The 25,040-nt window shown below is 56.0% G+C and overlaps 2 protein-coding genes across 2 annotated transcripts in view; one reads left to right on the top strand and one right to left on the bottom strand.

The window, feature by feature from the left end:
* Positions 1 to 633: 633 nt before the first annotated feature.
* On the bottom strand, positions 634 to 11,553 carry LOC135889503 (T-complex protein 1 subunit theta-like). Its single transcript, XM_065417370.1, has 3 exons — positions 11,474 to 11,553; positions 9,519 to 9,744; positions 634 to 2,289 (listed from the first exon to the last, which is right to left on the bottom strand). Exons 1-3 carry the CDS (start codon positions 11,551 to 11,553, stop codon positions 634 to 636), a joined length of 1,962 nt encoding a protein of 653 aa, XP_065273442.1.
* A 4,595-nt stretch (positions 11,554 to 16,148) lies between these two features.
* Positions 16,149 to 25,040, top strand: part of DNAH2 (dynein axonemal heavy chain 2) — a 108,568-nt gene continuing 99,676 nt past the window's right edge. Inside the window, exons 1-6 of the mRNA XM_065417371.1 lie at positions 16,149 to 16,190; positions 17,380 to 17,550; positions 18,183 to 18,411; positions 19,116 to 19,226; positions 24,075 to 24,313; positions 24,706 to 24,897. Coding sequence (XP_065273443.1) covers positions 16,149 to 16,190; positions 17,380 to 17,550; positions 18,183 to 18,411; positions 19,116 to 19,226; positions 24,075 to 24,313; positions 24,706 to 24,897 — 984 coding nt within the window. The remainder of the gene's footprint in view (positions 16,191 to 17,379; positions 17,551 to 18,182; positions 18,412 to 19,115; positions 19,227 to 24,074; positions 24,314 to 24,705; positions 24,898 to 25,040) is intronic.

Here is a 25,040-nt window from a genome sequence, read left to right on the forward strand (position 1 = left end):
CAGCCCCCCAGGGGTAAAGTCTCCCCTCCCCATCTGGTAGAATGTGGGGGGGGGCTGGGAGCCAGGACTCCTGGGTTCTCTCCCCAGCTCTGGGAGGAGAGTGGGGGCTGGTTGATCAGAGCGGGGGGGCTGGGAGCCAGGACTCCTGGGTTCTCTCCCTGACTCTGACAGGGGAGTGGGGGCTGGTGGTTAGAGCAGGGCGGGCTGGGCGCTAGGGACCGGGAGCGGGGCAGAGGGCTCAGCAGGGGGCGCTCTCCCCTGGCAGGCAGGGCTGGCCCGAGGGCGGTGCTAGGGGGTGCTGTGGGGCAGGGAGCGGGACGGGGAGCTCAGCGGGGGGCACTCTCCCCTGGCAGGCAGGGCTGGCCCCAGGGTGGTGCTAGGGGGTGCTGTGGGGCATGGAGTGGGGCGGAGGGCTCAGCAGGGGGCGCTCTCCCCTGGGAGGTACTCGGGGGTCTGTGCTGTGCCCGGCGCGACGGGGAGGGAGGAGGGCAGGACTGACAGCGGAGTCTGTGTAACGCGGTGAGAAGCTGTTTATTGGGGTGCCAACGGGCGGATGGGGGGCAGGAGCCGGAGGGCCGGCGGGGGCCCGTTTCCGTGTGGCCGCGGGGCAGCCCCCTCTCCCTTGACAGCGGCTCACTCCAGGGCGTCGGGTTCCAGGTCCCAGTTGGGGTTCTCCCCCCGGACCTTGGGCCCCCCGCTCTTCTTGGCCACCAGGATGTGGCTGACGCCCAGCAGGGTGGTGGCCGTGTGGGCCGCCAGGCGGAGGACCCTCTCCTTGACCAGCAAGGAGTCCAGCACCCCCTCCTGGGCAGCGTCCATGGTGGGAGCCCCCCCTTCGCCCGGCCGGACACCGGCGGTGGCCGTGCCCAGCTGGTGCAGGGCTTCCAGCGCCGCCATGGTCTCGTTGACCGGCAGCCCCGCGTTCTCGGCCAGCGCCGCTGGCAGGATCTTCAAAGCCTGGGCGAATTCCAGGATGCCGTACTGCTCCGGGCCGGGGAGGTAGGTGCCCAGTGTGGCCAGCCGCACGGCCAGGGCCATCTCCGCCGCCCCTGCCCCGGGCAGCAGCCGGCGGTCGCTCACCAGGGCCTTGTAGGTGTTCAGCCCGTCTGTCACCGCCTCCTCCAGGCTGCAGAGCAGCTCGTGGGTGGCCCCCCGCAGCAGGACGGTGGCCATGGGGCAGGCGCCGCCATCCTGGCGGAAAACCACCAGGGCCGTGCTTCCGATCTCGCTGAGGTAGACGCGCTGGCAGTGCCCTATGGCGCCAGGCGGTGGGGGCTCCAGGCTGGCCAGCGGGACGGCGCCCACAGCCCGGCACAGGCGCTGCAGCTCCAGCCGGGAGCCGAGCCGCACCACCATCAGCCCCAGCTGGTCGGCGTAGTGCAGGGCCAGCGGGTCCACCCGCCCACCCACCACCACCACGCTGGCCCCCTCCTCGGCGATGGCCCGGACGCGCCGCCCCAGCAGCGCCTCCTCGGCGTCGCCATACGCCCGCATCTCCGCCGCCCCCTGGAACAGCACCGTGCCCTTGGTCTCGCTGCGGGCCAGGCCGAAGGGGCAGCAGTAGACGGCGATCCGGGCCTCGTGCGCCTGGTGCACCTGGCTCTCGGCCTCGGTGCAGAAGACCATGCCCTCCAGCAGGCAGGAGTCGGTGATGCCGCCCCCTGGCACCTTGCAGAGGCGCACGTTATCGGGCTCGAAGGCGCCTTCCGGGCTCAGCGCCGCCACGCAGCACCGGGCCACCAGCCCGGCCAGGAAATCCTGGTAGCCGAAGAGCTTGCTGCCCATGGCGGCGCGCAGGGCCCCGGCCACCCCGGCCGGGTCCCGGAGATCCGCCAGTGCGTGGCAGGCCAGGCCAGGCAGCAGCCGCACGGCTTCCTTGCAGGCCGCGTCGTAGCCGTCCCGCACGGCGGCCACGGGCAGGCCGGCACGCAGCAGCTTCTCGGCGTTGTCCAGCAGCGCCCCGGCCAGCAGCACCACGGCGTTGGCCCCGTCGCCCGTCTCCTCCTCCTGGGCCTGGCTGGCCGCGCCCAGCATCCGGGCCACTGGGTTCTCCAGCTCCAGCTCCCGCAGGATGGTGCCGGCGTGGGCCGTGCACAGGGCCTTGCCCAGGTGGGTGATCACCAGCTTGTTGTGGCCCAGCGGCCCGTACGAGGTGCGCAGGCACATGGCCAGGGCCCGGCAGGCCGTGATGTGGCTGAAGAGCGACTCCTGCAGGCCGGAGAAGTACCTGGTGCCGGCTTTGAGCAGCTGGGGCAGGCCAGGGGGCAGGGGCACGTGGGTGGCCATGGCCTGCGGAGAGAGAGACAACCAATGGCCACGTTACGACTGGCTGGGGCAGGGAATGGGGCAGGGGCCTGTCCCCTCTAGGGGGCACCAGCTCCCATCCAGCCCCAGGGCGGGGACTGGCTGGCTCAGAGGGGCAGGGAATGGGCACGGGGCCTGTCCCTCTAGGGGGCACCGGCTCCCCTCTGGCCCCAGGGCGGGGACTGGCTGGCTCAGGGGGGCAGGGAGCGGGGCAGGGGCCTGTCCCCTCTTGGGGAAGCTGCCTCCCACCCGGCCCCAGGGCGGGGACTGGCTGGCTCAGTGGGGCGGGGAATGGGGCAGGGGCCTGTCCCCTCTAGGGGGCGCTGGATCTGGGGTGGTTTCCCCACTATATCCAGGGTTACCCCCCGCCAGGGCCGACCCCGTCTCTGCCCATGCCGCCCGGCTCTGCTCACGGTGCAAGTGGGAGGCAGGGACTCGGACGCCGGGGTCCTGTCGCCGGCACCGGGGGGCCGGTAACCGACTGCTGCAAACCGTACGTAAACGGGCGATGTCACATTGGCGCCTTCCGCATGGGAGCTGTTCTGCCACCCTATTGGCTGGAATGGGAGTGAGGTCAGCACTGGGTGGGGCAGCGGGGGGAACAAGGGTGGGAGCAGAATCACAGGAGTTGGGAGGGGGAGGGAGCTGGGAGAATCCAGGATGGATGGATGGATGGTGTGTATGGGGACGGACGGATGGATGGATGGATGGATAGATGGATGGATGGATGGTGTGTACGGGGATGGATGGATAGATGGATGGATGGATGGATGGTGTGTACGGGGATGGATGGATGGATGGATGGTGTGTACGGGGATGGATGGATGGATGGATGGCATGTATGGGGATGGATGGATGGATGGATGGATGGTGTGTACAGAGATGGATGGATGGATGGCGTGTACGGGGATGGATGGATAGATGGATGGCGTGTACGGGCATGAATGGATAGATGGATGCATGGATGGCATGTACGGGGATGGATGGATGGATGGATGGCGTGTACGGGGATGGGTGGATAGATGGCGCATACGGGGACGGACGGATGAATGGATAGCTGTGTATGGGGATGGGTGGGTGGATAGACGGCGTGTACGGGGACGGACGGATGGATGGATAGCTGTGTATGGGGATGGGTGGGTGGATAGATGGCGTGTGTGGGGATGGTGTGACAAAGTGGGAATGTTCTTAATGTTTTCTCTGAATACTGTGTGGGTGCCTCAGTTTCCCCTATGCAGTTCTGAAGTATCTAGGTGGTGGGATAAGGAGGTGTGATTGTTGCAGAGCCCGAGAGGGCCAGTGCGATGGTGTCTGCACAGAGAATGGCCGACACCCTGTCTCCTGGCCACTGATGGCCTGGGTCCCTCCCCAGCAAGGTGCCAACTGAAGGTGTTGGAGAACAAAGAGATCAGGTGACCTCCTGGCCCGGGAAAGGGACAAAGGCAGAGAAGGGCCTGGAGAGTTTCAGTTTGGAGGTGGCTGGGGATATGGAGGGTTGGGCCAGAGGGGCTCTGGCTTCCCTGCCCCAAGATGGACCTGACTTAGGGGTCCTGGTCTCTGTACCTACAAGCTCTGTTTTAGACCATGCTCCTGTCGTCTAATAAACCTTCTGTTTTACTGGCTGGCTGAGAGTCACGTCTGACTGTGGAGTTGGGGTGCAGGGCCTTCTGGCTCCCCCAAGAGCCCCACCTGTGCGGACTCGCTGTGGGAAGCGCACAGTGTGGAAGGGGAGGCTGGATGCTCTGAGGTCAGACCCAGAAAGGTGGAAGCCGTGTAAGCTTCTTGCCCTGGAGACAGTCTGCTCACAGAGAGGAGGCTCCCCCAGAGTCCTGCCTGGCTTCGTATGGAGTAGTTCCAGAGCATCGCCCAGTGACTCCGTGACAACTGGTGTTAGAGGTGGGATGTACTGCACCCCGTGAATGGCGCTTCTTGCAGTAAGTGACTGGGGAGCAGGAAAAGTCCCAGGATAGCAGAGCCAGGAGGATGGGGGGATAAAGGGCCTTTCACCTCTGCAGGGGGCTAGGTCCAATCAGGGGAACTGGCTGGCTCCAGGGTCTCAAGAAACGGGGTACATAAAGTGTTCCCATTCCATGGGCCTGCAGCTTGTAGTGTGTGTAGCAATGCATTCTGGAACCTCCGCTGCGGGCCTGCGGCTCATAGTGTGTGTAGCAATGCATTCTGGGACCTCCGCTCCGGGCCTGCGGCTCATAGTGTGTGTAGCAATGCATTCTGGGACCTCCGCTCCGGGCCTGCGGCTCATAGTGTGTGTAGCAATGCATTCTGGGAGCTCCGCTGCGGGTCTGCGGCTCATAGTGTGTGTAGCAATGCATTCTGGGACCTCCGCTCCGGGCTTGCGGCTCATAGTGTGTGTAGCAATGCATTCTGGGAGCTCCGCTGCGGGCCTGCGGCTCATAGTGTGTGTAGCAATGCATTCTGGGAGCTCCGCTGCGGGCCTGCGGCTCATACTGTGTGTAGCAATGCATTCTGGGACCTTCGCTCCGGGCCTGCGGCTCATAGTGTGTGTAGCAATGCATTCTGGGAGCTCCGCTCTGGGCCTGCGGCTCATAGTGTGCGGAGCAATGCATTCTGGGACCTTCGCTCCGGGGTTGCGCCTCGTAGTGTGTGGAGCAATGCATTCTGGGACCTTCGCTCACATTCAGGTACAGCTCTGCTCCTGTTCCGTCGGTGCAATGCATTCTGGGACTATTGCCAAGCTCTCATAGGCACCCCACTCCCGCTGCATGATGGGAGCTGTTATCCAGACCTTGAGGGGTATGGGGGGGGGAGGATTGAATTCCTCCTCAGGGAATTTGAGGGGTCACTCTCCTTCTTCCCACCCCTTTCCCCCATCCCGCCAATCAGCTTCCTCCCTGGGTAAGATTGACAGTTTTTCCTAGTCCCACCCATCCCGTCTGCTCCCGCCGCTCTCCTCCTGGTTCTCCAATCAGGCGCCTCTCTCGGTAGGATTGACAGGGCGGCTTCCCATCCCAGTCGCTCCTCCTCACCACTGTCACTCAAGCGGCGCGCGCTCCCCTCCCCTCGCCCCAACCGCCACTCAAGCGGCGCGCGCTCCTTCCCCCGGCCCTCTCCTGATTGGCTCCCGCCCCGGCTCGCGCTCCTCCCCGCAGCGTCCGTTGCTCGGTTGCCCGGGGAGACACTGTGGGTGGGAGGGGCCCGAGGGGCGAGTTGGAGCGGCGCGTGCGGGGCAGGGGTGAGGTGGGGTAGGAGTGAGGTGGGGGGAGGGGGCAGGTGAGGGAAGGGGCAGATGTGATGGGGAGGGGGAAGTGTGTGGAGGGAGTGAGGGGAGGGGAGGGGCAGGTTGAAGGAGGGAGTAGCTGGGGGAGGGAAGGGGCAGGTGGGAAGGGGAGGGGGAAGTGTGTGGGGGGAGTGAGGGGAGGGGGCAGGTTGAAGGAGGGGGGAGGAGAGGGGAGGGGCAGGTTGAAGGAGGGGGTAGCTGGGGGAGAGGGCAGGGGAGGGAAGGGGCAGGTGGGAAGGGGAGGGGGAAGTGTGTGGGGGAGAGGGCAGGGGAGGGAAGGGGCAGGTGGGGGAGGTAGCTGTGGAGGAGGGGGCAAGTGAGGGGCAGATGTGAAGGGGTGGGAGAAGTGTGGGGGGAGTGAGGGGAGGGGCAGGTTGAAGGAGGGGGCAGCTCGGGTAGGGAGCAGGTGAGGGGAGGGGCAGGTGGGAAGGGGAGGGGGAAGTGTGTGGGGGGAGTGAAGGGAGGGGGCAGGTTGGGGAGGGGGCAGGTGAGGGGGGGCAGATGTGAAGGGGAGGGGGAAGTGTGTGGGGGAGAGGGCAGGGGAGGGAAGGGGCAGGTGGGGGAGGTAGCTGTGGGGGAGGGGGCAGGTGAGGGGCAGATGTGAAGGGGTGGGAGAAGTGTGGGGGGAGTGAGGGGAGGGGAAGGTTGAAGGAGGGGTCAGCTGAGGTAGGGAGTAGGTGAGGGGAGGGGCAGGTGGGAAGGGCAGCTGTGTGGGGGGGCAGGTGAGGGGGCAGATGTGAAGGGGAGGGGGAAGTGTGTGGGGGAGGGGGCAGGTTGAAGGAGGGGGCAGCTGGGGGAGAGGGCAGGGGAGGGAAGGGGCAAGTGGAAAGGGTAGCTGTGAGGGAGAGGGCAGGTGAGGGAAGGGACAGATGTGAAGGGGTGGGGGAGGCATGGTGGAGGAGTGAGGGGAGGGGAGGAGCAGGTTGAAGGAGGGGGTAGCTGGGGGAGGGGGCAGGTGAGGGAAGGGACAGATGTGAAGGGGTGGGAGAGGCATGGTGGAGGAGTGAGGGGAGGGGAGGGGCAGGTTGAAGGAGGGGGTAGCTGGGGAGAGGGCAGGGGAAGGAAGGGGCAGGTGGGAGGGGTAGCTGTGGGAGCAGGGGCAGGTGGGAAGTGGGAGGGGTGGGTGTGGAGGTGAGTTGAGGGGCAGGTTGCAGAGGGAGGGAGTAGGTGGGGGACAGGGCAGGTGGATAGGGCAGCTGGGGGAGAGGTGGGCAGGTGAGGGAAGGGTCAGATGTGAAGGGGAGGGTGAGGGGAGGGGCAGGTTGAAGGAGGAGGCAGCTGGGGGAGAGGGCAGAGGAAGGAAGGGACAGGTGGGAAGGGTAGCTGGGGGAGGGGACAGGTGAGGTGAGGGAAGGGGCAGGTGGAAAGGGGAGTGGGAAGTGTGTGGGGGGAGTGAGGGGAGGGGTTAGGTTGAAGGAGGGGGTATCTGGGGGAGGGAGCAGGTGAGGGGAGGGGCAGGTGGGAGAGGTAGCTGTGGGGGAGGGGGCAGGTGAGGGAAGGGGCACATGTGAAGGGGTGGGGGAGGCATGGCGGAGGAGTGAGGGGAGGAGAGGGGGCAGGTGAGGGGAGTAGCTGTGGGAGCAGGGGCGGTGGGAAGTGGGAGGGGTGGGTGTGGAGGTGAGGTGAGGGGCAGGTTGCAGAGGGAGGGGTAGGTGTGGGGGAGAGGGCCAGTGAGGGGAGGGGGTAGGCTGCAGAGGGTGGGAGTAGGTGGGGGAAGGGGCAGGTGGAAAGGGCAGCTGGGGGAGAGGTGGGCAGGTGAGGGGAGGGGCAGAGAAGTGGGAAGGGCAGCTATGGGGGAGGGGCAGTTGTGAAGTGGAGGAGAAGGGGCAGGTGGGGGTAGCTGTGGGGGAGGGGAGCTGCAGGTGCGGGAGGGGCAGGGGAACCCCACTCCCCTCCTAGAATCAGGGAGAGAACCCAGGAGTCCTGACTCCCAGCCCCCCGCTCTAACCCCCTAGATCCCACTCCCCTCCCAGAGCTGGGAATAGGACTTTGACTCTCTGTCCCACCTGCTCTGTTCGACTGTTTTCCCTTCCGGTTATGCAGTCAGTTTCCTAAATACAGGTTTGGTTTTTTCACAGAGCCTTTGGTGAACGATGAGTGCTCGCCGCCGCGGCGCGCCCGGTGACAAAAAGCAGCGCAAAAGTGCTGCGCGGAGACCCTCCTTGGTATCGGATAGTGAAGTGGGTCTGCTGGCACCACCCCCGGAGGAGACTGGTATTTCCCCAAACCCTTCACTAGCGCTGCCTGCTGCGCCGATGATCCAACTCTCTGCGCACCCCGTGGCTTCCTGGGAGTCACAAGTGCTCAGCACCTCGGCAAATCCGGCCACTAGCTCTATAGACCCTCATTTGTACCAAACCCGGGTGCAAAGGTCATGTCAGTAACCAGACATTTGGCCAGACTGCAGCCTCTTGGGCCTTGTCTACACTACTCTCTTAGGGCCTGGTTTTCAAGTGCTGAGCTGAAGTCAATGAGAGCTGCAGGCCCTTCAAATTCCCCGCCAGTGTTCTGACTGTTGCAGCTCCACCATTGTACATAGGACTGACAAGGTCCTCCTGGGTCATGGAGTCCAGTCCCAGGTCACCCTGTCATAGCCCGTTTAAACTTATCATGCTCCAGCTTCAAACTACACCTCTACCTCGATATAACGCTGTACTCGGGAGCCAAAAAATCTTACCGCGTCATAGGTGAAACCGCGTTATATTGAACTTGCTTTGATCCACCGGAGTGCTCAGGCCCCCCCCCGGAGCACTGCTTTACCGCGTTATATCTGAATTCGTGTTATATCGGGTCGCGTTATATCGGGGTAGAGGTGTAGTTCGGTTGTTTGCCCCCACTATTCCTACTGGGGGGCTGTTCCAGAACCTCCCGGCACCGTGAGAATCTCAGACCTGGGTTGTGCTAAGCCCAGGCACCTAGACCCCACTAGGAGATAGATCTTTCAAAATCCGGCCCACTCCAGATGAGGAAACCACAGGAGGAAGGTCGGGTTAGAGTTAGAAACCTTCTTCTCATTTCCAGCCTAGATTCCTTTCTTTCTCCCTTTTATTCTTGTGTCAACATTGTTCTGGACAGGGTTTAGGCATTTTAGTCACCATAAAATTCGTCTCACCCAGTGGTTTTCAACCTGTTGTCCACCGGGGGGTCCACAGACTATATCTAAGGGATCCGCGAAAGGTTGTTCCCATAGAACAATGGTTTTCAACCTGTGGTCCATGGGGGGTCCGCAGACTGTCTATCATGTCCAAAGGGGGCCGCACCTCCATTCCAAAATGTTCAGGGTCCCGCAAATGAAAAAAGGTGGCAAACCGCTGAGCTAACCTGCTCTCAGCAAGTCTATTATGATGACAGTCGCACCTGCAGTGCTGCATCGTATAAACACCGGGTGAGGGATAGTCCCCATCGCAGAGCTAACAGTCTCGCTAGACAAGAGCGAGAATGAAACAGAGGCACGGGAGCTTGCCCACGCCTATACATCAGATCTCGGGCAGAGCCAGGAATAGAAGCCAGGTCTCGTGGGTCCTAGTGCGGTGGTGTAACTACAGGTCCACAGGAGATGCTGGCTGAAACCCAGGCAGCAATCTGGGTCCTTTCTATGCACTGCTGGAGCTGTGAGGGTGGGAAGTTACACCGGACATAAAAATGTTGAGTGTAGGCCTCGCCTTGTTAAATCAAACCCAGTGTTCCCTTCCTGGCCTCCTGGTATAGGGAGTGAAGCGCAGCCCGACCCTTTGCCCTATTAAAGATACAGGCAAGCTGAAGACATCTGCTAGTCTTGTTCATTATGGGCACCCTCCAGCCCCAGCTGCCATTACAATCGTTTTAATATTTGGGGGTTTTTTTGTAAAAAACTTGGGGCTGGATTACAACTGCGGTTGTAGCTGTGGAAGGCTCTTCATCCCACTCCCTAAACCAGTGGTCCCCAACCTTTTCCGTGAGGCGGGCGCCGGACGACTACCCGCCGAGGACCGTGGCCGCTGGACAAGCAGCCGCCGAAATGCCGCCGTGAAGCAGCAAAGTCAAGAGGCGTCGCCACCGAAATGCCGCCGAGAAGCAGCGTCATTAAGAGGCGTCGCCGGCGAAAATCGGCGGCATTTCGGCGGTAGCGCTTCTTGACGTTGCCGCTTCTCAGCGGTATTTCGGCGGCTCCTTGTCCGGCGGCCAGTAGGCGGGTGCACTGGCGCCTGCGGGCACCGCGTTGGGGACCCTGCCCTAAACTAACCAATCATCTCGGACATGGTGCCAGATGCAGCCACTGCTCTAGAGGTGAAAGGCCCCGTGTCCTGTTCCCTGCCTCCCAAGAGCCAGCCCGCGCTCCCCATGTGGGGCTGGATCAGAACCAGTGTCCTAGAGGTGAAAGGCCCTATATCCCATTCCTTGCCCCCCATAAACCAGCTGGTCCCCCCACATGAGAGACAATACTGGAACTGATGCGCTAGAGGTGAAAAGCTGTCTCTCAGTCTTGGACTCCCGATCTATGCTGTCTTTTCAATCATTCCTTTCTTCAGACTTATCATTTAAAACTCCTAGCTGGAGATGTTTATCTTAACCAGGTCTGTGAGCCCCCCCTCCCCCTCAAATTGTTTCCCTTCAGTGTGTTACCACAGTAACCCACCCGGATTTCCAGCAGCAGCTCTTCGGAGCTCACGCTAGCTCTTACGTTCCAGTGATCATCGCTGCCTAATGTAACGTGCACGAAGCCAGCTCTGCTCAGAGCTTCTGCTCCAATCCAGTCTGCTGCGACAGTCAGTGAAATGACATCCCCTGTCAGGCGGCTGAACGCTGGCTGAATTGGGAAGCACTTCCACGGGCCTGCTCCCTGGGAGGTGAAGCCGTGGGAGGGTTTTAGTCAGCAAGTGTAGAGGGTTTGATTAGGGACAAGGGAGCATGAAACAGAAGACGAGATGAAAGGGAGCAAAGATTAGGTCTGTAACACCAGCACCCAGGCATGGCCTGACTGCCTGCTGGTCCCCCTTGACGTACTCTGAGTCATCAGGGCCAGATGTAAACCAGACCTCCCCTGTTGGCAGCTGTCTCCCCTGGCCTGTCTGTCTCTCTCTGGCCATTTTTGTAGCCATGTCTGTCCCAGGTCGCTCCCACCAACGGAAGTTGGTCCAATATTGCCTCACCCACCTTGTCTAGCTAGCCGTTCACGGTAACGAATCCCTCAGAGGTGGCCACTTGTTTTTTTGGGTTCTTATATTGGGACACCCTGGGCCTGATTTTCCGAGCTGCAGAGCACCCCCAACGCCCGCTGGCGCTGTTAGGAGCTGGGGATTCTCAGCCCCTCTGAAGATCGGGGTCCGAATTTCTAAAATGGGGCTGTGAGTATTAGAGGCGCCTGGATTTGAACAGGTGATGGCTAGTGACAGCCAGGAGGTCCTGCGCTGGGCACGGTGGCGGCTCAGAGCCGCACAGCAGAGGCAGATCTAGAACTCAGGGAATGCGTGCACAGCAGTCAGGAGGGACGATGACGGCACGGGGCGGCATACCCAAGCTAGCATTACTTGAGTTGGCTTGCTAAGAGTAGCAGTGTAGTTGCAGCAGAATGGGCTAGTCGGCTGTGGACAATCCCGCCCTGGCCCATAGTTCCTCCTGCCCCAGAAGCTCAGGCCCCGAGCACTTGGGTGAAAGGAGACTCTCCCTCAGCTCCTAGCAGTGGAAAGCTGCTCTAGCTTTGGGATGAAAAGGCTTGTGTGATTCCTGATAGTTTGAGGACATTTCTCTGGTACTCCCTCTTATTTCAGACACCGCAGTAGGAAGTCTCTCTGTCTCAGTCTCTCCTCCTGTGTCACGCTGGCTGGCACCGTCACTTCTCTCTAGCTTGGAACCGTGGCGCCCGGTTTCCACATCTCGTTTATGGTCACTGATTCTGTATTTGTTGAGAATCAGCCTCAGCTTTGCACGTCTTACTGTAGTGAAGTATCTGCTAGTGCGATAGGCCTGAAGCAGTCTAACTCAGGGGTCCCCAATGCGGTGCCCGCGGGCGCCATGGTGCCTGCTGGGGCGTCTAAGTGCGCCCACGTACTGGCCGGCGGACGAGCATCCGCTGAAATGCCGCCGAGAAGCAGCGTCATCCAGAGGCTTCGCCGCCGAAATGCCACCGAAAATTGGCGGCATTTCGGCGCCGCCGCCTATTGACGTTGCTGCCTGTCGGCGGCATTTCGGCGGATGCTCGTCCGCCGCCACGGTCCTCCGTGGCTCGTCTGGCGCCCACTAGACGAAAAAGGTTGGGGACCACTGGTCTAACTCATTGTTTTGGATGTCTCCAGTGGTGTTTTAAGTTTTGCTCTAGTCTTGTTTTTTTTCTGCTCTGGGTGGGGTAGTTATGCCCCTGGAAGTTGTTAATTAGCACTGGGAGTGATGATGTCTAGGTGTGGATCTTGCTCCCCTTTGGATTTAATTTCCCCGGTGAACTGCAGCCACTTCTGAAGTATAGCGCAGCAGAGAGGAGTGGGGGGAAAGGACATTTTAGCTGAGGCAAATCCTGACTCTTACAGAAAGCACCCCCTGGATCATTAATACTCATGCGAAGCAAACAAGACCTTGCCTGGGCTCCGAAATGTGGAGGGAGCAAACAACCTTCCTAGGATTTGAGTCCCTAGAGATTTCAGACCTGATCCGTAGATGATTACAGGGGGGTTTGCTACAGGGACACCTTGTGTGGGGGGTCTCCTAGACGAGACCTTAAATGCCCGAATTTTGGGGTGCTCTGTGCTGGACCTGGGCAAGATAGCTTTCCATCTCTCACTTCCCTGATTCTGTGACTAGGGCACATGCTCTAGAAATGCAGAACCTCGGGTGGGTCTGTTTGAGTGAGCAGATTGCTACATCGCTCTGTCGGATTCTAGCTGGCTGTTTTTTTAGCTGTGAATTCAAATGGAGAGAAATTCCAAAGCAACTTTTAAACATGATCACAAAATGCTAAAGGGTGGGGATCGCTAGCTCATGGCGGGGACGAGGTGGAGCTTGGTCTCTTCCACCTCTGGGTCATGGGTGTAGAACTGGCGTGGGTGGAATTCATACCCACCTGATGCCATTCGATTGCCCACTTGTGAAATGAATTCAGGTCAGTTCCACATTAAGATTATCACCACCGTCTGCTCCGGTGCTGGCAGCCCGGCGGAGACGCAAAGGCAAATGGGCTATAGGCACCGATTTTAAATCAGTGGGAGTTAGGCGCCCAAATACCTTTAAAATCTAGCCCAGGTAGATTAACTCTTGTCTTCCCCTACAAGGGATTCCCCTGGCTGCGGCACACTGATGTGGACAGTGTACGAACTGGGGGGAGAAGTTTACTCTGCTGCCGTACCCGCTTTGGTGATAAATGAAGGACTCCATGTCCGGGGAAGGCCAAGCTGGCACCTTTCACCAACCCATAAATTCGCTTGTTAACAGTTTCATATAAAGGAAAAGTATTCGTGGCCAATCAGAAGGCGACTGTTCTTCATTCCCTCGCTCTGAGCAGAGGGTGCCTCACTCTGGATGCTGGTGTAATTGAAACACAAATGATGGCTCGTTATGGGCAGTGGCGTGTCCCACTGCGTTTGATTTGAGGAGCAGGGGGTGGGGGTGGGGGACAGTTAATTTAAAGAGTTGATATTCGAGCATTTCTGTTTCAGCTTGACGGTTAATTTGTCACGCTTCATGACAACATTGTAAGTGTCCCCGAGGTCCCTCTCTGCTGGGTTTACAGGGTGTCGCATTCGTAGTGCCGACGTTCAGGAACAGAAACATTTAGCTGTACGTCACGCTTCCGTAACCTAATGTGTTAGAAAGGCTCAGGAGGCGGCCTTGTCACTCGGCTCGAGGGAGGCTCACGGTGCTTTAGGAACCCTCATCACAAAGTGCTCCAAAATCCATGAGCCTTCATCTCTTCTTACAGCCCTGTTTCCTTTTCCTCCTCTCTCTTTCCATGTGCCATGACAATGGAATAGTCGGTTACTAATGAAGCTGTTTTGTTGTGCTCAGGGGTTTGGGGAATGGGATAATGGGGACTTTCATATCTAGGGCACCAGTTCCAATTTGGCTTCCGGTTGATGGGGACTGGCTGGCTGGCTCAGGGAATGGGACACTGGGTCTTTCATATCGAGGGCGCTGGTTCCAGTTTGGCCTCAGGTCAGGGCGAATGGGTTGCTTCACAAGATCGGGGAATAGGATACCGAGGCTTTCAGCTCGAAGGCACCACTTCCAAGGTGGCTCAGTGGTGACTGAGTGCTCCCCTCTGGCAGCCATTCTGGATCTAGATCTGGATCTGGATCTAGACTGTTCTCAGTGGTACCAGAAGACAGAACAAGGAGTAATGGTCTCAAGTTGCAGTGGGGGAGGTGTAGGTTGGATATTAGGAAAATCTTTTTCACTAGGAGGGTGGTGAAGCACTGGAATGGGTTACCTAGGGAGGTGGTGGAATCTCCTTCCTTAGAGGTTTTTAAGGCCTGGCTTGACAAAGCCCTGGCTGGGATGATTTAGTTGGGGATTGGTCCTGCTTTGAGCAGGGGGTTGGACTAGATACCTCCTGAGGTCCCTTCCAACCCTGATATTCTGTGATTCCGGGGCCCCTGTGTGTAATTATGTAGGAGTTTGAGTCCAGTTCCTAGTACCAGCCACACGGGTAAAACCTCATAGCAACTAGTACTAATAGATGTCCTCGTTGGCCCCTTCACAGTAAAGCTCTTTGGAGAGGGGACATAAGCGTCCCTTGCCTCCAGCTCTGGGGATACACAGAGAGAATATCTTTCTTGGACTGGGTGAAAAGCCTTGTGGATGTGGGAGAGCAGGAGATGCGCTGCAGCTTGGCTTTAGTAAGGATTTTGATTCTCATGACTTTGTCATAAGCAAACTAGGGAAATATAGCCTAGATGAACCTACTGCAAGGTGGGTGCACAACTGGTGGAAAACTGTACTCAGAAAGTAGTTATCAACGGTTCACAGTCAAGCTGGCCGGGGAAATCAAGTGGGGTCCTGCATGGATCTGTCCTGGGTCTTCTGTTCAATGTCTTTATAAATGATTTGGGAGTGGCACAGAGGACACTTATAAGGTTTGTGGATGATACCCAGCTGGGAGGGGTTGCAAACGCTTTGGAGGACAGAATTAGAATTCAAAATGATCTGGTCAAACTGGAGACATGGTCTGAAATAAATAGGATGAAATTCAGTAAGGACAAATGCAAAGTACTCCACTTAGGAAGGCACAATCAATTGCACAAATACAAAAGGGGAAATGACTGCCTAGGAAGGAGTACTGCGGAAAAAGATGTTGGCCAGGGGTGGCCAACCTGTGGCTTCGGAGCCACATGCGGCTCTTCAGAAGTTAATATGCGGCTTCTTGTATAGGCATCAACTCCGGGGCTGGAGCTATAGGCGCCATTTTTCCAATGTGCTCAACCCCTGGCTCTACCACAGGCCCTGCCCCCACTCCACCCCTTCCCGCTCCCTCCCCTCAGCCTGCCGTGCCCTTGCTCCTCCCCCCACCAGAGCCTCCTGCACGCCGCAAAACAGCTGATCGGGAGGGAGGGAGAGGTGCTGATCGCGGGGCTGCCGGTGGGTGGGAGGTGCTGGGAGCAGGGTGGGGGAGCTGATGTGGGGGCTGCTGATGTATTACTGTGGCTCTTTGGCAATGTACATTGGTAAATTCTGGCTCCTTCTCAGGCTCAGGTTGGCTACCCCTGATCTAGGGGCTATAGGTGATCACAAGCTAAATATGAGTCAGCCAGGTAATACTGTTGCAAAAAAAAGCAAACCTCGTTCTGGGATGTATTAGCAGGAGTATTGTAAGCAAGGGGTGAGAAGTAATTCTTCCACGGTAGTCAGCACTATGGTGACCAGATGTCCCGATTTTATAGGGACAGTCCCGATATTTGGGGCTTTTTTTTATATTGGCTCCTATTACCCCCCCACCCCGTCCTGATTTTTTACACTTGCTATCTGGTCACCCTAGTCAGCACTGATAAGGCCTCAGCTGTAGTACAGTGTCCAAACTTCGGGAAAGATTGGAGAAAGTCCAGAGGAGAGCAACAAAAATGATGAAAGGTCTAGAAAACATGACCTTTGAGGAAAGAGTGAAAAAATCAGGTTTGTTTAGTCTGGAGAAGAGAAGACTGAGAGGGGTCTTCACCTACGTCAAGGGTGGTTATAAAGACGAGGGTGATAAATTGTTCTCCTTATCCACTGAGGACAGGACAAGAAGTAATGGGTTTAAATTGTAGCAAGGGAGATTACCCTTCCAGTTAGGAAATTTTTCCTAATTAAGCACTGAAACAAATTACCTAGGGAGGTTGTGGAATCTCTGTCTGGAGGTTTTTAAGAACAGGTTAGACAACCACCTGTCAGGGTGGTCTAGAATAATGCAGAGGACTGGACTTAGATGACCTGCTGAGGTCTCTTCCAGTCCTACATTTCTATGATTCATTCTCCAGGGCCTGTCGAGTTGACACCTTCCACCCGTGCTAAACTCACTAGTCATTAAAGGAGGGGGAAAGTGTCAAGGCTCAGAGAAGAGCCCCTTATTTTTTGTGTCTTTACATTTTGTCTTCTCCAAGGAATCAGTCCTCTCGGACCTTGCAATGGCGGGGGAGAAGGTGAGGCAGACATGGTTGCAGTCACCATCCCAGAGGAAAAAGAGGTGGATCTGGTAGGTCAGAGGGCCCCGATGTGCTTTGTGGGCCATTGTGTCACTCATGCATATGACATTCCCTTTCCGTAATATCACGAAAGGATGATGCAGCCTCCATGATGGGGCTGGGGTGAGAAAGGACGGCCATCAAATACAAGACTTTCCTATACATGGAACGACTAATATGTTATCTTGATGTCCTGGCCAGCTTCCAGCTCAGGTGATCCCATTTTACCGCTCTAAATTCCCCGCTGCCACTGCAGTTGGATGTGGAATCCACCTTCATTTTCTGTCTCAAACTCCCTGTGGAACGGTGAAATGGCTGCCTCGTTCCCCCTTCCGAGTGTTGCATTTCACGCTGCAAAGCTCTTCCAGATTTGATGGCCCCGTAAGTGATTCTGATGATGATTACTGGCAATGAACATTAATCCATCCTCCCCTCTCCGATCAGTCACACGGAGGGATTGGATGCAATGCCGTTTCTGAACTGTGTTCTCACCTGCCATCAGGCGCCTCCCAGCCCCGATGGCTCCTCACTCAGAGCCCCGAACAGAAAGGATAGAAGGAAGGAGGGTGGCACAGAATCGAGTTTTGTCACATTAATGCAGGTAACATCTGGCTCTAAACTTTCATGCCAGATGTTACCTCAATTTGATCCTAATTCCCAGGTTTTCTTTCGACGCTCCTGAGAATGAGAAATGGAGACAAGGCTTAATGTCTGTTCTAAAAAAACCCTTCCAAACCCAAACAGCTGCTCTGCCCAGCTCAGAATTTGCTGCTTTCATTCCTTACATTTTGGCTCTTTATTGTCTCTTACCTTCTCCTCCCCAGCAGGAATCAGGTTGCCTAACAGCCTAGCCCAGAAAGCTATGGAAGCTTTGATTGTCCTTCAACTACTTTGACAAATTAGCCTCTCCTATACATTCCTGCGGGGCCTCAGGGGACAGCGATTGGCTAATGAGGATTTGTAATGAGATCAGGAGGCTTTCACTTTCTGGTATCCAATCCCAATGCAGTGCAGGTTGGTGCGGAGGAGAATCCACTCTCATTTGATGGGCATTCTCAGGCCCGCTCTGTGAAATGGGAAGGCCATGTCTGTATGTTTCAGTCCAGTTCGGAGAGAAGCCGGTGTCCATCTCACAGAAACCACTGCCTCATCTCTCCTTGGCTTTGCTAAGGCTGTCACTGTCCTGTCCTCTTTCCCCAGAAACCCTGCATCCGAAGCCGGGTGGTCCTGAGCGGCCTAAGGGATGACATGTGGACAGAAGAGCATGCTGCAACCCTGGATCTCTTTCTGAAGGATGTCAGTAAGCAATTGCTCGTCGTCTACATAGATGAGTTTGCTGGACTGAAGGTTGAGCAGACCATGCCACATCAGGTTTGTTTGGCACCATGCTGCCTAGATCCTACAAGAGTTCCCGTGGAGGGGCTGCAGTCGTATCAGTTTGTGCTGTCATCCTATTGGCCTCGTGAGCTAACCAGGTTTGGGACTAGTTCTCCCCTATGAGTTATTGCTGATCCTAATGTCCCAGCTCTAGGGGGCGCTGTGCTGCAGGGGATGTTGAGGGGAACCTGGTGGTTCAGCATGGTATCTTCCATGGCATGCTCATCACATTCATAAAATTAAGCACGCGCATAAATGTTTGCAGGCTCCGGGCCTTAGTTTCCTTAAAAGCCTTTTGGGACGGGTTTTGCCTAAAGCTTTTTGAAATGCTAAATACATGATGTCAGCCCGTTCTCCTTTATTCACTCGTTGGCTGAGATGCTCAGGGAATTCTAACAGGTAAGAGAGGTGCAGAAGCCAGGCCAGCTCATCGTATCTTGTTCATGACTATCATTTCCTTGCTCTGATTATGTTTCAAACCTACGGCCCATTGCTTTAACTCTGCGTGTTGGGTGTGGGGACAAGACGCATTCTCCATAGATGCATTCCCCATAGATACATTCCCCATAGATACAGCAAAGCCTGCTGCTAATTAACCTCACCCTGTCATTGGCTGTTCATCACAGGAGCAGAAACAGCTCACCTACTTCATCCGCCATGAGAATGCCGAGATCACCGCCGAGAATTTCCAGAAGACAGTGCAATTTGGCACCGTCCGGAGACCCTACATTGATTCCCTCGTGCAAATTCTCAATAGTGTCTTCCTCCCCCGCCTCTTCCACAACACCAATTGGCCCGAGAGCATCAAGAACGAATTCTTCTCGGAAATATACCACTTCATGACCTCTCTCACAGGTAGAGTGAGCGATGCCCTCTCCCTCTGAGCTGCCTCGCAGTGCTGGTTCTCTCCACCAGGATGGCCAGTTTCTTGTTACACACTTGTTGGCTTGCTCTGGGCTCTCCTATTCCGGAGACTCCGATGATGTCCCCAGTAGAAAACGGGGTGCTCGGCAGGATTTTGCACAGTGCCATTAATGATTTAGTTGGGGATTGGTCCTGCTTTGAGCAGGGGGTTGAACTAGATACCTCCTGAGGTCCCTTCCAACCCTGATCTTCTATGATTTCCGGCCTTCAGAGGAGAATGAGTTTGGCACCACTGTTGTTTGCAGTGTGTGTTGGTCCCAGCATATGAGAGACACAAGGTGGGTGAAGTAATATCTTTTGTTGGACCAGTTTCTGAGACAAGCCTTTGAGCTCCACAGAGCCGAAGGTCCTACCTCACCCGCTTCATCATTGTCACCACTGACCGAGGGCCAGGGTGGAATTGGTCCTTAGTGGTGAAAGGCTTCGTATCCCATTCACTGACCCTCTTTGAGCCAGCCAGCGTTCCCTGATTGGAGCTGGTCCCTAGAGGTGAAAGGCCCCGTGTGCCATTCTCCGATTCCTCTGAGAAAATAAACCCTCTTCTGCCCCCCAGCCCCAAAGCCAATGCAGGAGAGAGGACCCAGAGAGAGGGTTTGATTGTGTCCCAGCACTCCATCTGTCTCTCCCTTCTCCAGATACCCGTTCGAAAATGAAGGGCCGCACGGTGCTCTACATCCCCATTGAAGCCCTGAGCATGAAGCCCGAAGTGGTAGTGAAGGACAAAGCACTGGTTCAGAGACTGGAAAGTGAGTAACTCCCCAGCCTGGCTCTCGGGGGGGCGTCGTGCTGCCTGGCCTGGGAGAGGGGAGCAATAACGGGATCGATGTAATGGGAAAGGGGCTGGGTGGCGGGATAAACTCCACAGAGGAGCCGGTGAGAATCGCAGTGCGTGGAGTCTAAGTGAATTAACCTCCAGCAGCATATGAGCTGCATCCATCATTCCCAATTTCTGAGAGGCTCGGCGGAGCACAGAGGATCCTTTGGCAGGGTTATTGCTTTCACTTTAGATAGTCTTCAAGGAGCTGGTGGCCATCAGGCAGTAAAAAGTTTTAGGCAGAGGCGAGACCAGCTGGGGCGGCTCCGTGGCGGGACTCTGCATTCCCCAGAACCTGGGGACAGACTCGCTGCACTGTCCTCAGGTGCCTCTCCCGGGCATCAGGGCATAAAGTGGGCCTTGATTTCATGACCTTGGAGGATGTGAGGCTGGGCAGGATCAGTCCAGGCCCTGCCATGTGGGTTCCGAGTGGGAGGGGAAAGCGCTCTGTTTATTCATGACTGGTGCGGTTAAAATAACTTTTCTGGTATTGACTTGTGGCAAAGGGATGCCTGACTAGTCCCCAGCCAGAACTTTGTGGGGGGAAGGGTTAGTGACGCTAGAAAAATTGGGGAGCACTCAAAAAAGATCACCCAAAGAGAGCAGGAGACAGACCATCAAATGCCTTTGATCGTTCCACCTTCCGGGCCCCCGCCGGGCTCGCTTTCTCTGCACAGGTTAGCAGTAGGCGCACGCCAACTGAGCATCGCTGTGGAGTTCCCAGCACCCATTCACCGAACGCTCACCCAGCTCTCAGGTGTGCTAAAGGACTCGCACACACCAGTCTGGGAGATTCAACGTCAGATCGCCAAGTTGCTTCACGTATACCACTTGGATATGTTTATAGTGAAAGCAAGAATTAGTTTATGATCAAAGAACAGAGATGCAAATGAGAGAAAGCAAGAATGCTGGAAACAAATGGTTACATATACAACAAAACCATAGCACAGTTTTTAGTGCATACCTTTAACTCCCAAGATATTCCTGTCAAGAAGTGTGGGGGAGACGAGGCCCTGCACCCCTGGCTTCCTGCGATTCAACATGACTCTCAGCCAGCCAGTAAGGCAGAAGGTTTATTAGACGACAGGAACACGGTCCAAAACCGAGCTTGCAGGTACAGACAACAGGACCCCCTCAGTCAGGTCCATATTGGGGGCCAGGGATCCCAGTCTGGGCTTCCCTCCCCTTCCACAGCCAGCTCCAAACTGTAAGGCTCCAGCCCCTCCTCTGCCTTGGTCTCTTTCCCGGGCCAGGAGGTCACCTGAACGCTTTGTTCTCCAACACCTTCAGTTGGCACCTTTGCAGAGGAGGGGCCCAGGCCATCAGTGGCCAGGAGACATTCTCTGTGCAGACACCATCGCACGGGCCCTCTCGGGCTCTGCAACAATCACACCCCCTTATCCCACCACCTAGATACTTAAGAACTGCATAGAGGAAACTGAGGCACCCACACAATATTCAGAGAGAACATTAAGAACAGTCCCACTTAGTCACAATTCCCTGGTTTCCCTAGAAAGTAGCTTCCCCAAGCCCTCTTCCTAGAATTTTCAGCCAAGCCTCCTGAAGTAAACCCATGGTTAGTTGACTTCCTCAGTGGGGGTTTATCTGCACCCCTTTTGTACTAAACCAGACCTTTTGATCTTCACTTGAAGAACAGGGTGTCTCCCCCCCTCCCCGCACTGTTTACATCTGCCTCTTACTTTCCTTCTCAAGTCTCCACTAACTCTTCATTAGTATTTGACCCAGTATGCAAATCAACTTCTATTGTATGCTACACAATGCCTTCCTGCCCCACTAGGAGATAAGTGTCTCCTGCCTGCTGGGGGAAATGTGTCTCCAGGCAGGGTAACCTGCCTTTAACTCACAAGACCCAGAGAACATCCTTTTCAGCATGTGTACGGAACTCCTCACGGATTTGCCGTGCATACCTCTCCCAGTGGTGACGCTAGCCAGGGCAGCATGGAGATTCGTTAGAGACCTTACCTGACATTCTGCGGTGAAGTCAGGGGGGCTCTGTACCCCTATGGACCCCTCTGCTGGTTGGCATCAAGAGCTCCTCGGGGCACGAGCTTTATTAAGCACCAGCACTGCATTTGCACTCGGATCCGCTTACCATTACGCCCGTGTGGAGTCCCATTGAAATGAATGGGGCTCCCCCCCCCCCGAGCGCAGAGGGCTCTCTGCACGGCTCAGATTGCTGGCTCAGGGCCCTAGAGGAAAGCCGGGAAGTGACAGTCTAAGCCCCAAGTCCATGGGTGTTCAGTTTGACACGCGTCACTTCATTCACACGAGTGGTCCATTTATATAGTTAGGATATTTACTCCCGTGTGAATATTTGCAGGCTCAAGTGCTGCACCCGACACAGAAAAACACAGCAGCTAGAACAATGGAATCCTGCTCCCCGATGGGGCCTGTAGGCACTACTCTAATTGAAATAATTCATAATAATTAATAACTTCAAGTTAATTATAATGGTGCGGCTGCTACATAAAGCGAGCATGTATACCCTCTATCCCCCACGAAAACCGTTCTCTCTCAGCACTGGCTGCGTATCCCACCAATGCAAACCGGAAAAAGCAGTTAAATGATTCAGCTCCTCATCTGCGTGGCTCTCATCAGCTCCCTTCTCGCCCTGATCTCCCTCCCTCCCGCAGCCCGTGTCCCTCCACCCTTATCCCGAGCAACCCGCAGGCAGCTGGAACGCCAGCCAGGCTCATTTGTTATATAGCTACGTGTGTTTTGATGATCAATCTGGTGGTGGTGTAGCTTTCCTCAAGTACATTGTATGTAGTGCTTTACCTGGCCTGTCTAACGTATCTATAGCCTCACGGCACTGTAGTGCTGAGGGAAGAGACATCCAGTGAAACTGAGCAGTAACCCATTGGGCACTATATGTCCACAACGTGTAATTCCACTGTGGAACTCACTGGCCCAGTATCTCGTTGGGCCCATTAAGTTCTGCTGAATTTCAAAAGGATTTGACATTTCTATGGCTAACGAGACCCTCTACGGTTACATTAAATAGCATAAAACATGTATAAGAGCTATACAATCTCATGTTTCAGGACACCGAAACGTCCTCTACGGGGAGATTATTCCATAATTGCCTATTTAGAGGGATTTTTGCACCTTCCTTTGTAGCATCTGATCTTGGCCACTGTCAGAGACAGGATACTGGGCTCGAGGGACTTGGTTTGAGTCTTCTGTTACTGTATACGCAAATTCAATTGAATGGATCGCTCAGGACAAGTCAAAAGCTGTAGATTGAATTATTTATGCAATATGTCTTGATTATAAGTAATAAAGCGAAAACTATGCTTGGATTTGGCTCGTCAGTGGCTAAATTCCCCTATTGTTCCTAATGCAAGCGGTGCCAGTGACGTGAACAGGACTTCTTGTCTGGCCAAGGCGGGCCCCATTTGCAGATATGTGCGTCCCGAGATACCCTGTGTCTTTCTTTTAGTCAAAAGAATTGAGTTTGGGTCGAGGGAGCTGATTTCTCATTGATTCCATTGCAATGTTAATGTTATAAAACCCAAGAACACGTTTGATCTGAGATTTGACAAAAGTTAAATATGTCCCTGAAAAGTGTCCCCTGCCCATGTTTCTTTTGAACCATGAACAAACTCCCACTGCTAAGGAGACGCGGAGGGTATGCAGTGGACATGAATGGCCCATAATGAGAAGGACTGTGTGTTCCACAAAACCCAGCACAGTCCCCACTAAAATCTTTGCAGGGCCAGCTATTATGCCTGGCAATATGTGTCTGGGTGAAACATCCAATTGGACACCTTGGGGGTAGCTTCCATTATGACTACGTCTTCGCTGTTATCAAGTACTTAGCGATGCCTGGCTATTCTAATGGCCGGGCTGCGTGATTATCTTATCCCTATAATTTGGTGCCGAGATTGCTGCTCTCATCCTGGGCTCCTAACTCTTCGATTGGCGCACTGTGACTATTAGCAGCTTCCACTCTGTGGAAGGGGGGAAGTCGCAAGTGTAGTTAATTGAGTTCAAATAAACTTTTTCCTTCTGCTGCCATCTGGTCAGTTACTTGGGTTACTTCCTAGTTCGGTGCACTCACGTATCCGGCACCTTTCGGCGCTCTGCCTGGGGTGCAGCGAATCTCCTCTAGGGTTCGCCCACGTAGGTCCCCTCGTCTTTGCGATACCGCTCTGCTCAGCTTTCTGCAGCTGCACCTGGGGTGAAGAGGAGCTTGTTACGGCAGTTTCTATCTGTTTTACAGTGTGTTTTGGATCACAGCAGTGATACTAGAATAGCACCCCCCCCACCCCCCCAGCTTTGCTCCCTGGGCATTTATGAATCACATTCTTGACACTAATGAAAAATTTAGCTTCACAACCCGCCTCTGAAGTAGGGAGATATCATCGCCTGCAGTTCGCAGAGAGGGAAACAGGAGGCCAGAGAGCTGACGTGGGTTAGAACGCAGGAGTCCTGAATTTTAGCCCCCGTTTCTAATCACCAGGCCGCGTTCCCCGCCCAGAGCTGCAAACAGAATCCCGGCGTCCAGATGCCCCATTCCTTTGCTCAAACCACATTCCACCGGGGTCCATTATTCGGCACCACAGTGGAATGTCCCTATCATGCCAGGGCGGAGAAACAGAAAGGAAAATCCTCAACCTTAACCTTAACGCTTCTCACACCCTGTCAGACAGTCCTGGGCGCTAAAGCCCAGAGCTAGAAAGGTATTTAGCGCCCATTAAAATCAGCGATGTCTAAACCCCTAACGCCTTCGGCCTCATCTGACTCTTTGTTCCAGCTTCCATGATCCACTGGACGCGGCAGATCAAGGAGGTGCTGCGAGCGCAGGAGGCGGTGGAGAGCAGGGAGAGCACGGGGCCGCTGGAGGAGATTGAGTTCTGGACGAACCGCTGCACCGACCTGTCTGAGATCAGCAAACAGCTATGCAGGCAGGGAGTGACGCACATCGAGTCCATCCTGCTGCTCTCCAAGTCCTCCTACGTGGCACCCTTCCAGAGGCTTGCCAGACAGATACAGGTAGGGGTGGAGACAGGGCCCGGCTGAGCGGGGAGGAGTGGACCAGAGCTGGGTCCCACTTTGTAAAAACATGTGCCGAATGTTGGCTCATGAAAGGGAGGGGATCCCTACAGTAACCCCCATCTGTACATGCACTGCTCCTGGTCCAGTCCGGGGCTCTGCGCACACAGCTCGGCCGATGTCCCTCAAGCCCTGGAGAGGGAATGCAGTTTTACTTCGGTGCAGGAACCGAAAAGACCTCGAGAGTCTAACTTGGGCCTTGGAACCCTGCAGGCCGAGCGTCCTGCTTTCACTCGGAGCCCACTAGCCCTGGGTCCTCAGGATTAGCCCGCCTGCTAGAAACCCGGGTGAGATGAGTCCTTTTTCTCTCCCCCTCGGTGATTGCTTTGCAGGATGGGTCTGAGCAAGCGCAGTCGAACCTCCACTTCCTTTCCATCCTGAAAGAGCCGTTCCAGGAGCTGTCCACGCTGCGGCCCAAAGACATCCCTGACAAGCTGCCCCACCTCATCAGCCTCGTCCGCATCATATGGGTCAACTCCCCATACTACAATACCAGAGAGAGAATCACAGCCCTCTTCCGAAAGGTGGGGGGCTAGTGGGTTAGAGCAAGGGGGGGGGGCTGGGAGCCAGGACTCCTGGGTTCTATCTCTGGCTGTGGCAGGGGAGTGGGGTCTAGTGGTTAGAGCGGGGGGGCTGGGAGCCAGGACTCCTGGGTTCTCTCCCTGGC

The sequence above is a fragment of the Emys orbicularis genome, chromosome 15, assembly GCF_028017835.1.
Source record: "Emys orbicularis isolate rEmyOrb1 chromosome 15, rEmyOrb1.hap1, whole genome shotgun sequence".
Lineage (NCBI taxonomy): Eukaryota > Metazoa > Chordata > Testudines > Emydidae > Emys > Emys orbicularis.

Bases quoted from the DNA above. Each gene is read 5' to 3' on its own strand.
- LOC135889503 (XM_065417370.1), bottom strand. From the start codon at position 11,553: ATGGCGCCCGCGGGCACCGCATTGGGGACCCCTGAGTTAGACTGCTTC. The intron at 9,745-11,473 runs GTAAGACGTGCA...CGGTGCCCGCAG, and splicing joins CTAGCAGATACTTCACTACA to GCGCCAGTGCACCCGCCTAC. The intron at 2,290-9,518 runs GTAGTCGTCCGG...CTCTCTCCGCAG, and splicing joins GCGGCCACGGTCCTCGGCGG to GCCATGGCCACCCACGTGCC.